Source organism: Hesperophylax consimilis, chromosome 7 (genome assembly GCF_061612785.1).
Source record: "Hesperophylax consimilis isolate HC1 chromosome 7, BYU_Hcon_1.0, whole genome shotgun sequence".
NCBI classification, from domain to species: Eukaryota; Metazoa; Arthropoda; class Insecta; order Trichoptera; family Limnephilidae; genus Hesperophylax; species Hesperophylax consimilis.
This window is the reverse complement of record NC_142842.1, coordinates 2,768,750-2,781,345: the sequence shown is the minus strand read 5'-3', so window position 1 is coordinate 2,781,345 and position 12,596 is coordinate 2,768,750. Positions and strand designations below refer to the sequence as shown.

The window sequence follows — 12,596 nt, the reverse complement described above, 5'->3', positions numbered from 1 at the left end:
ATCTGCAGACTCATTTAAGAAGGAAAAAATTGCCGAAAAATAAGTTTAAGAAAAAAAAGGCCTATATGGGAAATAAGTTCTTTAATGCTTACTATGTCATCTTCCGGGATGCTGTGAAAATGGTACACATTGAGGACACATGACTAATAATGTATCACGTCGTTCATAGGGCCCCAATGTCGGAGAGGCCCCGGCTAGGTTCCAAAGTGATACACGTTGAGGATTTCACATTTTCGTGTATGTGAAATCTATTTGAAATCTCGATGCCTGGATGGAAATCCGACACATTTGTCTACTCGGCTACTAGCCTCTTTTGCTGATATGTTTTAAATGTTTCCGTTTTAAGTGATACTAAAATATTTCCGTTTACGAAGACACTAAAGAATTTTCTTCTAAACATTGTTGTGATTCTGACACTCCGAAAAATAAAAACCGAAATAATTTATTGGTTTGCGCTTCCAACTAGAAATATTTTCTTTTTTTCCGTGTCTTTGTTAATGTAATAATTCATATTCCACTCCCTTCACCCACACCACATGTCTAACCCAATTAGGAATACCATAGAAAAAGAATCATCTCTCATCACAGACCTACTCCAAGGCGTTGCCATGGAAAAAATTCAAAATAATTAATTAATTTCCACTATCTTCGATCTCATCACTTAATATCTTATCAATTACTTCTGTAAGTTGAGGACTTCAAAGTTCCACAGGGTTCCAATATTATTGAGGGATCGAAACTAATGTGCGGTATTCGCAAATCTTTTCCATGTATTTTTTATATATTAGGTATTTAGATAACGTACACAAATTTAAACAACCAAAGATTTAATTTTTATTAGACCATTTGAAATGCAAATTAATATTTTGGGCTCTTTCATGGCTTAAAACGGCCCTGTTCATACCCTGAGCAACGCCGGGTACACTTGTACGTTATACCCCCCCCCCCCCCCGAGAAGTAGCTCTTAATTTAATACTAGCGTGTTCAGAATATAACGATAAAATTCCAGTTGCACATTCTATATTAAGTTCCGTAATATATATCGAGAATTCCGACCACAGCAAAATCTTGGTGTGGTCTGCGGGTGATACTACAAACTTACAAATGGCCCCAGACTACTAAAAGGTTCCCCGCACCTGAATATTGGTTCGATTTCGATCTTCCCTACACGGAGAAAGAATTTCTATTTGCAAGACATTTAACTTTCACTACTTTTTACCGGGAAAATGATTAATAATATTGTTTTTTTTTATGACTTTTCTTTTAATAACTTTTACAATACTATAAATCAGAAGTATAACAAGAGACAGGAAATTGAAAAAAAAGGTACGGGCAAACTGGGAATCGAACCCAGCATGTTTATCCGATACACTATTTAGGATATAAGCCAATTCCTTAAAGCTTTGTAATAAATCATAAAGATAGCAGCCAAAAAATTGAGTCAAAGTTAGTTGAAGATAATGTTATTAATTTTGAATCAGAAATATGAGATCGTAAAAAAATACATAACATAATTAGGCCCCAGTGGTTAAAGGCGTTGTTCCGGTAGGACAGATGTTTGTTTCATGTTTCGTTTCGATTTATTAGTATTATGGTATTCTTAAATGATTAATAATATTCCTTTATTTTTTTAACTGCTGAACAACCTCATCGACTGCCCTCAAATGTTAAGTGTTATAAATATCCGTGTCCCTGTTAAATTTACTCGACTTCATCTCTCTGACTTTGACAACCATAGAACTAAATATTTATATCACTTACTACTACCGCGATTTCACCAACTGCTAATTTAAATATTGATATGTACTGATCTTTTCGATATATTCAAAACCTCCTCATTCTGCTACAATCAAATGTTATGTATTTCTGTATTGTGTTTGTAACTTGTTAAGTATTTTATAATTTTTTTTTACGTACATTTAAAAAAAATTATTTATCAACAAAAAATAATGTTTCATATGAGTATGTATATTTTCAATTTGTATGGATGCATAAAAAATCTTGTCTTAAAAACATGATTTTATCATTTAAAAAAATAGGGAAATTTTTTAATAATTTAGACGAACATAGGGGAAAATGGGGTAGATTGAAATAAATAAACAACATTTTGACTGAACCATCTAGCGATCAATAACATTTTATATTTTACATTTACATGTTTATATTGACATTTTAGTGTAAACCATCAAACGCAGGTTTAATATGATCACAATAAATATTTTATTATAAACAACTAGATAGAGTTTGTTAACAATAAAAATATACATATCAGAGATATTTATACATAAAATATTGCAATATATACGAATGGATAATATTTATAAATGGATACATTTTTTTTAAATAGCTTTCACACATTTATATATATTTGAAAATATTAGAAATTTAACGATCATTCCTGCGTTAACTCACAATTCAGTAGAAACATACAAATAACTTATTGTAAAAGGTGATTTTAAACTTTAAAAGGTTATTTTAAAGCTTAAATTTTTTCAGTGGGACATAAATTGACATGTTCTTAGAAATTTACGAAAGATTTTTCAGAAAAATTTTTTTTTTCCAAAAATCTTAAGATTTCCCAAAAACACCAGCCCTGTCAAAATTTGTCCCTTTGAAAATAGTTTAAAATAATTATTTAAGTCAAACTATGATCATGAAAATAACGAATGACGTTACCGTTAATAACATATAATAAAATGTATAAATATCGATAAATAGTTTTGAATTCAACTCAAATTTTTCCACTATCTTTGAAGGCAAAGTAAATTAATTAGTTTTGACAAATGTACACATACATACATACCTATAAATGATGACATTGAAAAATAACAATACTAAAATATTATGACGATAAATAAATTAATTCATAATTATTTTCATATGACAAAATAAGGCCGTGAAATACAATATATTAGTATTATATATTTATGATTTTAGTTGGAATATTTATGTATTTTAAAGTACCTAAAAACAATACTCTTTGATATATATGTTTTCTGTACTATATATATATATAATAATAACTAAGTATTTTGAACAATGAAGTCCAAGTAAACTATACTTTGGTAACTTGCAGATGGTAGATACTAGAAATATACTGATACATGATTTAATTCAATAAAACAATATTTAATGTAATAAATTACATTTCCTGGACTATTCATTTACATATCATATCAATAAAGTGTAATAAAACAATATAACTTCTTCGAAAAGCTTTACTTTCTTAATCATTTAACATCCAATACTTTAATCTTTCCAATATATCTTAGTTAGTAGGTACATTTTCATTTCGGGTTATCTGAGAACAATTATTTTATCGTCTTTAATTTGAAACCTACAATATAATAGGCTAAGATGGTTTTTAAAATCAATAAATGAGAAAAATTGCAAAAAAATGTTGAGATTCTTTTAATTACATTAAAATCAAATAAATGGAATATTTCATGTAAGGTTTATATTTTTTCTAAAACTAATTTGACTAGAGCAATAATACGAATATTTTTATGACTATTTTTTTATTGACCAAAAGGGATTTTTGGAAACGAAATGTAATGATTGCGCGTCGTGAACCGATTTTAATATGGAACCAATAAGAGAGTTTGCTTGAAGGTGTTTTGAGAATGTCGATGGTCTTCAATATACGCTCCTCAGCAGTTCATCTGGTGTCAAAACGCCATCCTGAAAATAAAACAATATCATTTATTTGAAAATAATTAAAAAAACTTATTTCGGTTGTAGGTCTGTTTGTGTATCTCTGGTTCAATGAACTCAAAATCCTTATGAATTTAATTTTCATTTTCAAATTTGGAACTGATCTGTCAAGAATTCAGATTATTTCTTGGTTTTTCATGAGTATGTGTTAGTACAGGTATTAATTAATGGAAACTTTCACTATAGCTCTGAAAGACCACTTATCAGAATCAAGATGCTGCTTGAAATGATATTATCCATATTTGGCGTACAAATCTGAATAGTCAGGTACTTCCCAACCTCCCTCTTTCCCATCTCTTTACCCTCCCCATTGCTTTCAGCCCTACAAAATACCCCCATTGATTGGCAAAGCACTAGTAGTCAGTTGGAACTCATCTGTGATGTTTACAAATAAATAGAGATCTGAACGTCTTACTCCTTAAAATGTAATTACTTGATTTTATCTGTGTTTAGCGCGCAATTGTTATTGGGTATTCCTTCCCAATTGTTTTTCCAATTAAAAATGTTATTTAAGACGTAACACTACCTTAAGTCACGTGTTTTTGGTTTAAAAACATTTTAGGTGCAATCATTAATTAATGCGAGAAGAGCACATCTCGGCCTTTGAAATAATCGATCATTATTATAATCCAGGAAAAAATAAAGTATTATGTCAATAAAAACTGCTTTCAAGTTCAAAATCTCCAACTTACGAACCTATGTTTGGTTATGCTTTTATTGTATAATGCGGCAAATTAAGTTTTCTAGAAATCATTGAAATATTTTTGCCTGAACTTCGCAAAATAAAATTTAAAAAAACCCTTTTTGGCAATATTTATTTTTTGCATAAATCAAAACAGGTGGCAGTTGTCATGCGGGTATTTAATCCTTTACGCCATCTGCATAAGGAGTGTTATTGTTAGTGGCCCGATTCAAAATTTTACACAACGTGATGCATCACCTTAAGGTGAAACATAATGCCAAATCACTATTTTGATTAATCTTTATTGCGAATTGGTGTACATTATGAATATCAAAAATATGATATAGATAAATTGAAGGTTTTCCTATCGTTTTGCTTGAGTAGAATACAAATAAAAAATAAATTACTCATAAAAAAAGTAAATTTAAACTACTAAATTTTTTTTTCAATTGAAATGTATCAAAGCGTAAAGGAAACTACATTTTAAAAATACAGTATTATAGCTAAGATTATCTGTGACAGTTTCACTTGATTAACTTTTTTGCTTTCTTATAAAATTATTTATAAAATAAATAAAAACCAGTTTTGTGCTTGAAATCGAACGTTTCCAGACTCCGTTTGTCAAGGGATTTTAATGCCTATTACCTACAATATAAGGTACGCTAAGAATATACACATTTTTGGTTTGTAGCTTTCTCTTAATGTAGATAAATATGATGTATACCTGGTTGATGTCCATGAATTTGCGGACAACGGTCCTGGTGAGTTCCGGGTTGTTCAGGAGCTCGTCAACGAACCAGTCAACGGGCACACTGAAAAGCAACAAAAACAAATTGTTAGAAGTTGGTATTTTTTTGTCTACGTTCATCTTTAGACAACCATAAATAAAAACGATTGTTGCTGGGGCTAAGCTTATGTATTAAAAAAACTGTATAATGGTAATGGAAGTGTGCAATTTTAATAACAATTCTTATGTAAAAGTCCAAAATGGCGTTAATAAATATGCACCCGGAGAAAAGTCAGTATTGCTAATTTATTAAGAATCTTTTAAAATTATTTGAAAATCCGGTTCAAAATTAATTAAAAAATGTATATTTTCAAAAATTTGTAATGCAAGCTTTTTAAGACCCTACAAATTTAATCTTGCTCGCTTAAAATTTCGAAATCGGACTTTGTTTAATTAAATGCACAGAACATTTTTTTTTATTTTGATCTGTTTAATTGATGAAAAATATATAGTACAAGTAAATTAGTGAAGTTGTCCATTAAAAATATACAACTTCCTAATATTCATTGAAAAATCGAATAAAAATCGTGAGACATTACAAAAACACAATGAACAAAGTTTTCCAAAAATGTTCATATGTCATTTGCCGGTTAATTTTATACGCCTTTCTTTATTAGATACGTCATGCTTAGAGCCTCTCAAAACTAGCAAATAAACAATTAAATTAATCATTCGAAATGGGAAAACACGTGGAAGAGGGGTGAAGCATGGGGTTAAGATGATACAACCCCCTAAAATAAATTCGGTATCTTAACGACGTAAGTGAAGATGCTATGCACAAGAATATGCGACGCGCGGCCCTGGTGTATTAGACAGACCTGATTGAGTTAGCACAAGCAAATCTCTAAAATAAAGCGAATATCTTAACGACATACGTAATAAAGTCGTTTAAAAAGAATATTCTATTATTATAAAAATAATGGACAGACATATGGTCAAATTTACACGAGGAGACCTAGAAAATTTATGTTTTTTATGGGGTTTATTTTAATTCATTCTGATGAAAGTATACCTAAAAATCTCATTTTTTCTAGAGGAATCCTTCGGGAAGGTAATAATTCATCGTCTAGAAAATGAAATATGGTGCTTGCAGCTAATTTTATAGTTGAAAAACGTTTTATAAAATTTTGTAACCATTAAACATTTTAATGTTAGATACTGTTTTTATTAATCAATATAAATAACTTACGTCTGTACGAATCGGTATAAATAAATATTATCATTACGAATATCCGTCGGAATTATTCAATGTGAGCCTCGAGCGAACCCCCGTTATTAGAGTATTTCGTCGCCTTAAGGTTAAGGCTCTCGACTAACAAGTCGAAGATCGCAGGTTCACCGGTCACAAGTAGCGGGATCAAATCACGGCGTGAACTAATTAAATAAAGTAAATTTTATTTGTTAGTTTGTATTGATTTCACAAATAAATAAATAGTAAATTTGCGTCACGGTCTAGATTAGAAGATATTCTCAGCATCGCACTGTTGTCAGACCACCATTCATAATTGAAACATTGCTTGAGATGGCTTTGACCATGTTTGGTGACCAGATCTGTCTAGCCAGGTACTTCCCCGCCTCCGTATTCCCATCTACCTCCCCTCCCCACTATCTTCAGCTTCACAACATACCCCAATAATGTCCAGAATATTATATACAATATCTGTAGGCATGTTTAAGGGAGGCACGGCAGTATTTATGAGATGTATTTGACCCTAAGAGGAATAGTTCGGGTGTATTATCGATTTATCCTCATATTACGCATACGCTTGCACACGTTGCATGCTTATTTAATTTCAATTCACTTTCTTTCACCTACGTACGATCCCGTTGGAAATGTAAACGATTTAATTTTAGCAATAATTCAGTTGACTATTAAGTAGACTACTTTTTAACGAGCCCAATCAACTAAGCGTCCCTAGCTAAATTATTGCGATATATCTTCTGAACTCTTCGTTCTTAATTCATTCACACGCTTTAGTGATCTCATTTCTACCGCATTTAGTTAAAGTGTCACTCTTCCTCTCGCAATTCTACACCAGTGTAAATAAAATAATTGAGACTGGTAACACTGGTGGCTTCCCGTCTGGGGGAGGCAAGCCAACAATAAATGCGCCTTCATTGTAAGTTTAAACTTGCGAAATTATATGTCTGACTGTCAAATATCAAGGTTAGTATTAGATGTTCGACACTTCGCTTCCATTGACATATTTGCATTCTGATATTCCACTGTGGCCGTATCAAGAGAAGTTTACAAACAAACACAACAAATAACAAACTCTTTATCGCGGAAATTTGAAATACGACACAAAGTTAAACTTTGATCATACTTAAAAGTTCGATAAGTTGTGCATACCTTATTGAACACCGACAAACTTTATCTGTACGTAGCTGCAGGTTGCAGCTTCTTCGTTCAGCAAGTTTCCAATAAATAAAAGTGATCCTTTGACATATGATACTCTTGAGAAAGTGAGATGTAAAAACCACTTCGCTTCTTTTCGATCTCCATCGGTTAACCCGAGAGGTATTTCCTGAAAGCCAACTGAGGAATTCGGAAGCGTAAAGTGCATTTTAAGGAGACCGGATATTTTAAAGAAATACAATATATGGAGGAATGCTTTATTCTGAGACTATATCGCAAAGTGCACGGAGATTTGTGACATAAAAAAACCATTAATTTTCTGGGTTTCATGTGAATTAGATAGTTTATTTACGATATCATAACTCATCAATTTAATAAACAACTATTTCCCCCCGGGGGGGGGGGAGGTTAAGTGACTCTACTTTACTTAGCGTTCTCTAGAAAGGTTACATAAAGAAATTACACATTCTTCAGAAATTTCACGCAACAATATACACTGCCAGAGTAACTAACACCAACTTTAAATTACACGTACCGGAATTAAGTAAGTCAAAAAACCTAAACCAACTTAAGTAACATTATTTTTTTGTGTTTTTTTTCAAACACGTTTTTAAGCAGACATTTTGTTTAACATTAAGCCCACACAGGAGGCCCTGAGGGAAATAATTTCTCTGAAGGTCTTTGTCATCTTTGGGGATGCTGGTTGGAGGGTTTTATTTTTAAGGAAAGGAATAGAGGAAGTTCTGGGAATGTAAAAGGTGTGAGGGTTGGTTAGGAATCAAGGGATCAGTGTTTCCAGGAATGTCGGACGAATGAATAGTCCCTACCACTACGGCGCAAGGCATTGAGTCGAGAGATCAGTTGGAGAGGTAAAGGGGTTTCCCCAAACCAGCCCCTCCCGATCTGAAGCTGAAGGGCAGGTGCATACTGAATACGTCTCACCCGATGAACCCGGGCTCCCCTGCTAATTCCTGTGACCTATTCCAGAGGTGTTGATTATCATAAAATGTGAAAATACTAAAAAATGTATACTATGCTCTTGTCCACTCCCTGCTTATTTACGGAATCATAGGTTGGGGAGGATCTTATAAAAACAACCTTAACTCAGTAAAAGTCTCGCAAAAAATTATTATAAAGGTAATACTTAAAAAAAACTCTACTTTCCCAACAAAATTGCCTTTTAAATTGTTTCCAGTACCAAATATTGATGATATATTTAAACAAACTTCCATTATAAAAATGTGTAAAGAAAAAAATAACACAGAATATCAAGAATTTTACAAACTAATGAGAAATGAAAATCAATTTATTACGCCAATCTTTAAAACAACTCAAATGCAAAACCATTATATTTACCAAGCCATAAAAAACTACAATAATCTCCCTTCCGAATTGCGCTGTATTACGAACCAACAAGAACAAATAAATAAAATCAAACTTTTTTTCCATAAAACTTATATTAAAAAAAAATATATATATATATATATATATTTATATATATATTTATATTATTATATATTTTACACATAAAATAATATTATAACATTGAATCTAAGTAAGAATCGTGGCTCCCTTATCAGGCACAAGAGTTCCTCTTTTCTGATAAGGTATACATGACCAATTATGAACCTTAATATTATATTTTGCAAAATTTGTATGTATTAATGTAACCCATATGATCTATATTAAAATAATAAAAAAAAGGTTCCTGGGGCGGCAGTACCCAAACAAAAATCAATCATTTTTAAATATATGAAATTCTCCCAACGTGTAAATCCGTAAGTGTATAAGTCTGGCGGTTTTATATTGGTACGTGCAACTGTTTAACTTCGTTCTGACACTCACGCAGTGCTAGTTATCTGCACTCTAGCGCAAATGAGTAAAAAAATTGAAATCAATTAAATATTATATTATATTGTGTTCATAATGGCCCTGGTAAGCTTTTTACTGTACACTTAGAAGGTAGCTAGGCTTCGTTAATTAATATACTCATCTATAAAATACATAAGTAATGATTTATTTTAGTTAATACTGGGGTGATATAAATAATATCCCAATATTAAAACTGAAAATACTGAAGAGAATTTTAATAATTACGTTAATTTGTACTACCGTTTCTTTCTCGTTACAACAATATTAATTTTATATGTTCTTATCAATGACATGTTACTTAAGTTATGAGTAATTGCATATTAACACTTCAATTGGATTAGTTTATTTTTAATAATATAAATTATCGGTTATCATCGATAACATGATCCTCTCAAAAAATGATAATCTGCATAAATCCCCAAAACCATGTTTTAAGCCTCCAGAATAATGGAAAATGAATATAAAGACTTATTTTAAATATACCGACAATTTTAATCAGTTTCATGAAATAAATTTTTTTAAGGCAGACAAGAAACACGAATATTCGACAATTGTTTTTTTTCTGTTGCGTTCGATGAATTCTTACATATTTAATTGTTACATTATTTTACCCAATACATAAATGTTTTGCTACGGAACACCTAAAATATGAACCCCGTGTTTATTATATGTATAGAATTATTGCATTAGGAGTGCCGCAAGGGTCGGTTCTTGGACCGATTCTTTTTGTAATGTACATAAATAGCCATAAATAAAAAATCTTAAATTTTGCTGAACCTTTGCTATGAAGTCCAAATATTAGTATGTAGGTAATAGAATATTATTAATAGTAGTTTTATAATAGGTTTGTACTAGATTTAAAACGAATAATTTTTAAATAAATAAAATATTCAAAAAAGACTAAATACCTATAAGTATTTGTCAAATATGAACCAACTAAAATATGACCTTAACATTGGAAGTAAAAATAATTAAATTTAAATCTATACATAACCAAATTTATGAAAATTGAAAATAATATTAATTACCCTTTTAATAATATTAAAGGAGAAATATTGAAATAAGCATACGAATATAAATATTGGCTGACTTTAATCACCAAAAAAAATTCACCACTCGGTAGGATAAGAAAATAAATCAATGAAGAATAATGCCAATAAATAAAGAACTATATATGATATTAATTGTTCTTGGCAAAATACAGTTCAGAATACTAACAGTTATGCTAAACAAAGCCAAGATAATAATTCGAAGACGAAACGAATATTCCAAAATTAAATATATGTCGAGGGATCTAAACGTATTGTCAAAAACGTATTGTTTAAAATCCTAAACGGCCAACAAAAATTCTGATTTTATGCTAAAACTTAATGAACATCAACATCAACACAAACATAATCACTCTTCACGAAGAATAAATGAAATAAGACTTCTTTTCGAAGAAAGTCAAAATCACAGAACTCATTATTATTATATAGAGCTGTGCAGATCTTCCAAGAAATACCAACCAATATTGAAGAATACGAAAATGTGTTAAAATTTTTAAGGGAAGTGAAGAAATTTGTGAAGTGTTATTAAATAAATCTATTTGAATTTCTCTTTTGTTTTCAGTTTTTTCTCTGGAAGCGGAGATTAACCCACTTTCCGACATCCAATCGAGCTGAAACTCAGCAGATAAACTCGTTGTGGATGACAATCCATTCTATCAACTTTTGGTGGCAATCACGTACGCACAAACGGACATATACGCATTTCTCTCGAAATCAGATGGCATTAAGGCATTATGAGCTATATAAGAAATAAATGTTCGTTTCACCCGAGCGGCATTAGACAAGGTTGTTAGTCCCTGGAAAGGAATCCTACAATCCTTAGTTATTATTTTTTTATTACAGTAAAAAAAATGTTTTTTTTTTAAATACTGAACTTAGTTTGTAATTTTATTATTTAATGTTAATCTGTGATTTTTATATTAGCACGCATGTAACCAGTGTGCATAACATGTGCCATTTTAAGTGAGATAAGTATAAAATAAAATAAACAATTAGAGATATACCAAGTGAGTTAATAGCATGTCAAGGAAGGGTTTGATATTACGTATTGAAAAATCTTACTTTTCGGGCAATTTGTCTTCGAACTGATCAGCAAATCCATGTTCCTGGGGAACCTCCAGCGTGTCCAGGAAGTTGTCGGTAGGACCCATAGTCAGGGCTGAAAGAAAAAAAAAACGAATCATTTCAACATGGCACAGAAACAGTAGGGGAAAACGCGCGCTGCACCATACGTATCTAGAAGCTATTTATGTAAGATGTGAGCTATATCATTCATTTGTGTTTTAAATTTTAAGATAAAGTCCATTACATAATTCGATTTTAATGATTTAGAGCTAAATTTGCCATTATTTTCGAGTTATTAAAAAAATAGTCTTGCCCAACCTGCTGTGTACATAATGAAATATTAAGATTAAAAAATAAATCCTCTTAAAAAATACGTTTTCAAGATTGGAATGTTGATCTATGTACCGAATACGGACGACATATTTGTGTTCCTTCGCGTAATGTTGATTACTCGGACTTGACGCTCACAACGGTAGCAATACTCATACGCTCTGGTGGGATAAAAAGATACTATCAAACATGGCTACCATCTTCACAGGATTGACCGGACACGGAAAACACAAACAAATCTACAGACAGGAAAAAGGACTTGACTTCCATATTCTGCTGAATTGTTTCGGGCAGCAGCATTCAAGGTGACAATTTGCCCGTAGCGACAAGCTACTGGAAAGATGCGAGCCATTCGCAGAGCAGCCTAGAATATTTGGAACTCATTACTGGAAACTTTGGGATTCGCGACGAAAGCTCGCCGGTCAACCTGCTAGTCTCGAACATTCTAGGCTGCACTACGAATGGAAACTTGCTAGTCTCGAACATTCTAGCCTGCACTGAGAATGGAAATCTGCTAGTCTCAAACATTCTAGGCTGCGCCGCGAATGGAAACCTGCTAGTCTCGAACATTTTAGGCTGCACTGCGAATGGAAACCTGCTAGTCTCGAACATTCTAGGCTGCACCGCGAATGGAAACCTGCTAGTTTCGAACATTATAGGTTGCACTGCGAATGGAAAACTGCTAGTCTCAAACATTCTAGGCTGCACTGCGAAAATATGTCAAAATAAATTTTCTTT

The 12,596-nt window shown here is 31.7% G+C and overlaps 1 protein-coding gene across 1 annotated transcript in view; it reads right to left on the bottom strand.

Moving 5' to 3' along the window:
• Positions 1–3,434: 3,434 nt before the first annotated feature.
• The window catches only part of LOC149422150 (allatotropins-like), a 208,432-nt gene continuing 199,270 nt past the window's right edge, over positions 3,435–12,596 (bottom strand). Inside the window, exons 4-6 of the mRNA XM_089633626.1 lie at positions 11,526–11,622; positions 5,121–5,208; positions 3,435–3,681 (exon numbers count right to left, since the gene is read on the bottom strand). Coding sequence (XP_089489752.1) covers positions 3,637–3,681; positions 5,121–5,208; positions 11,526–11,622 — 230 coding nt within the window. The 3' untranslated portion in view covers positions 3,435–3,636. The remainder of the gene's footprint in view (positions 3,682–5,120; positions 5,209–11,525; positions 11,623–12,596) is intronic.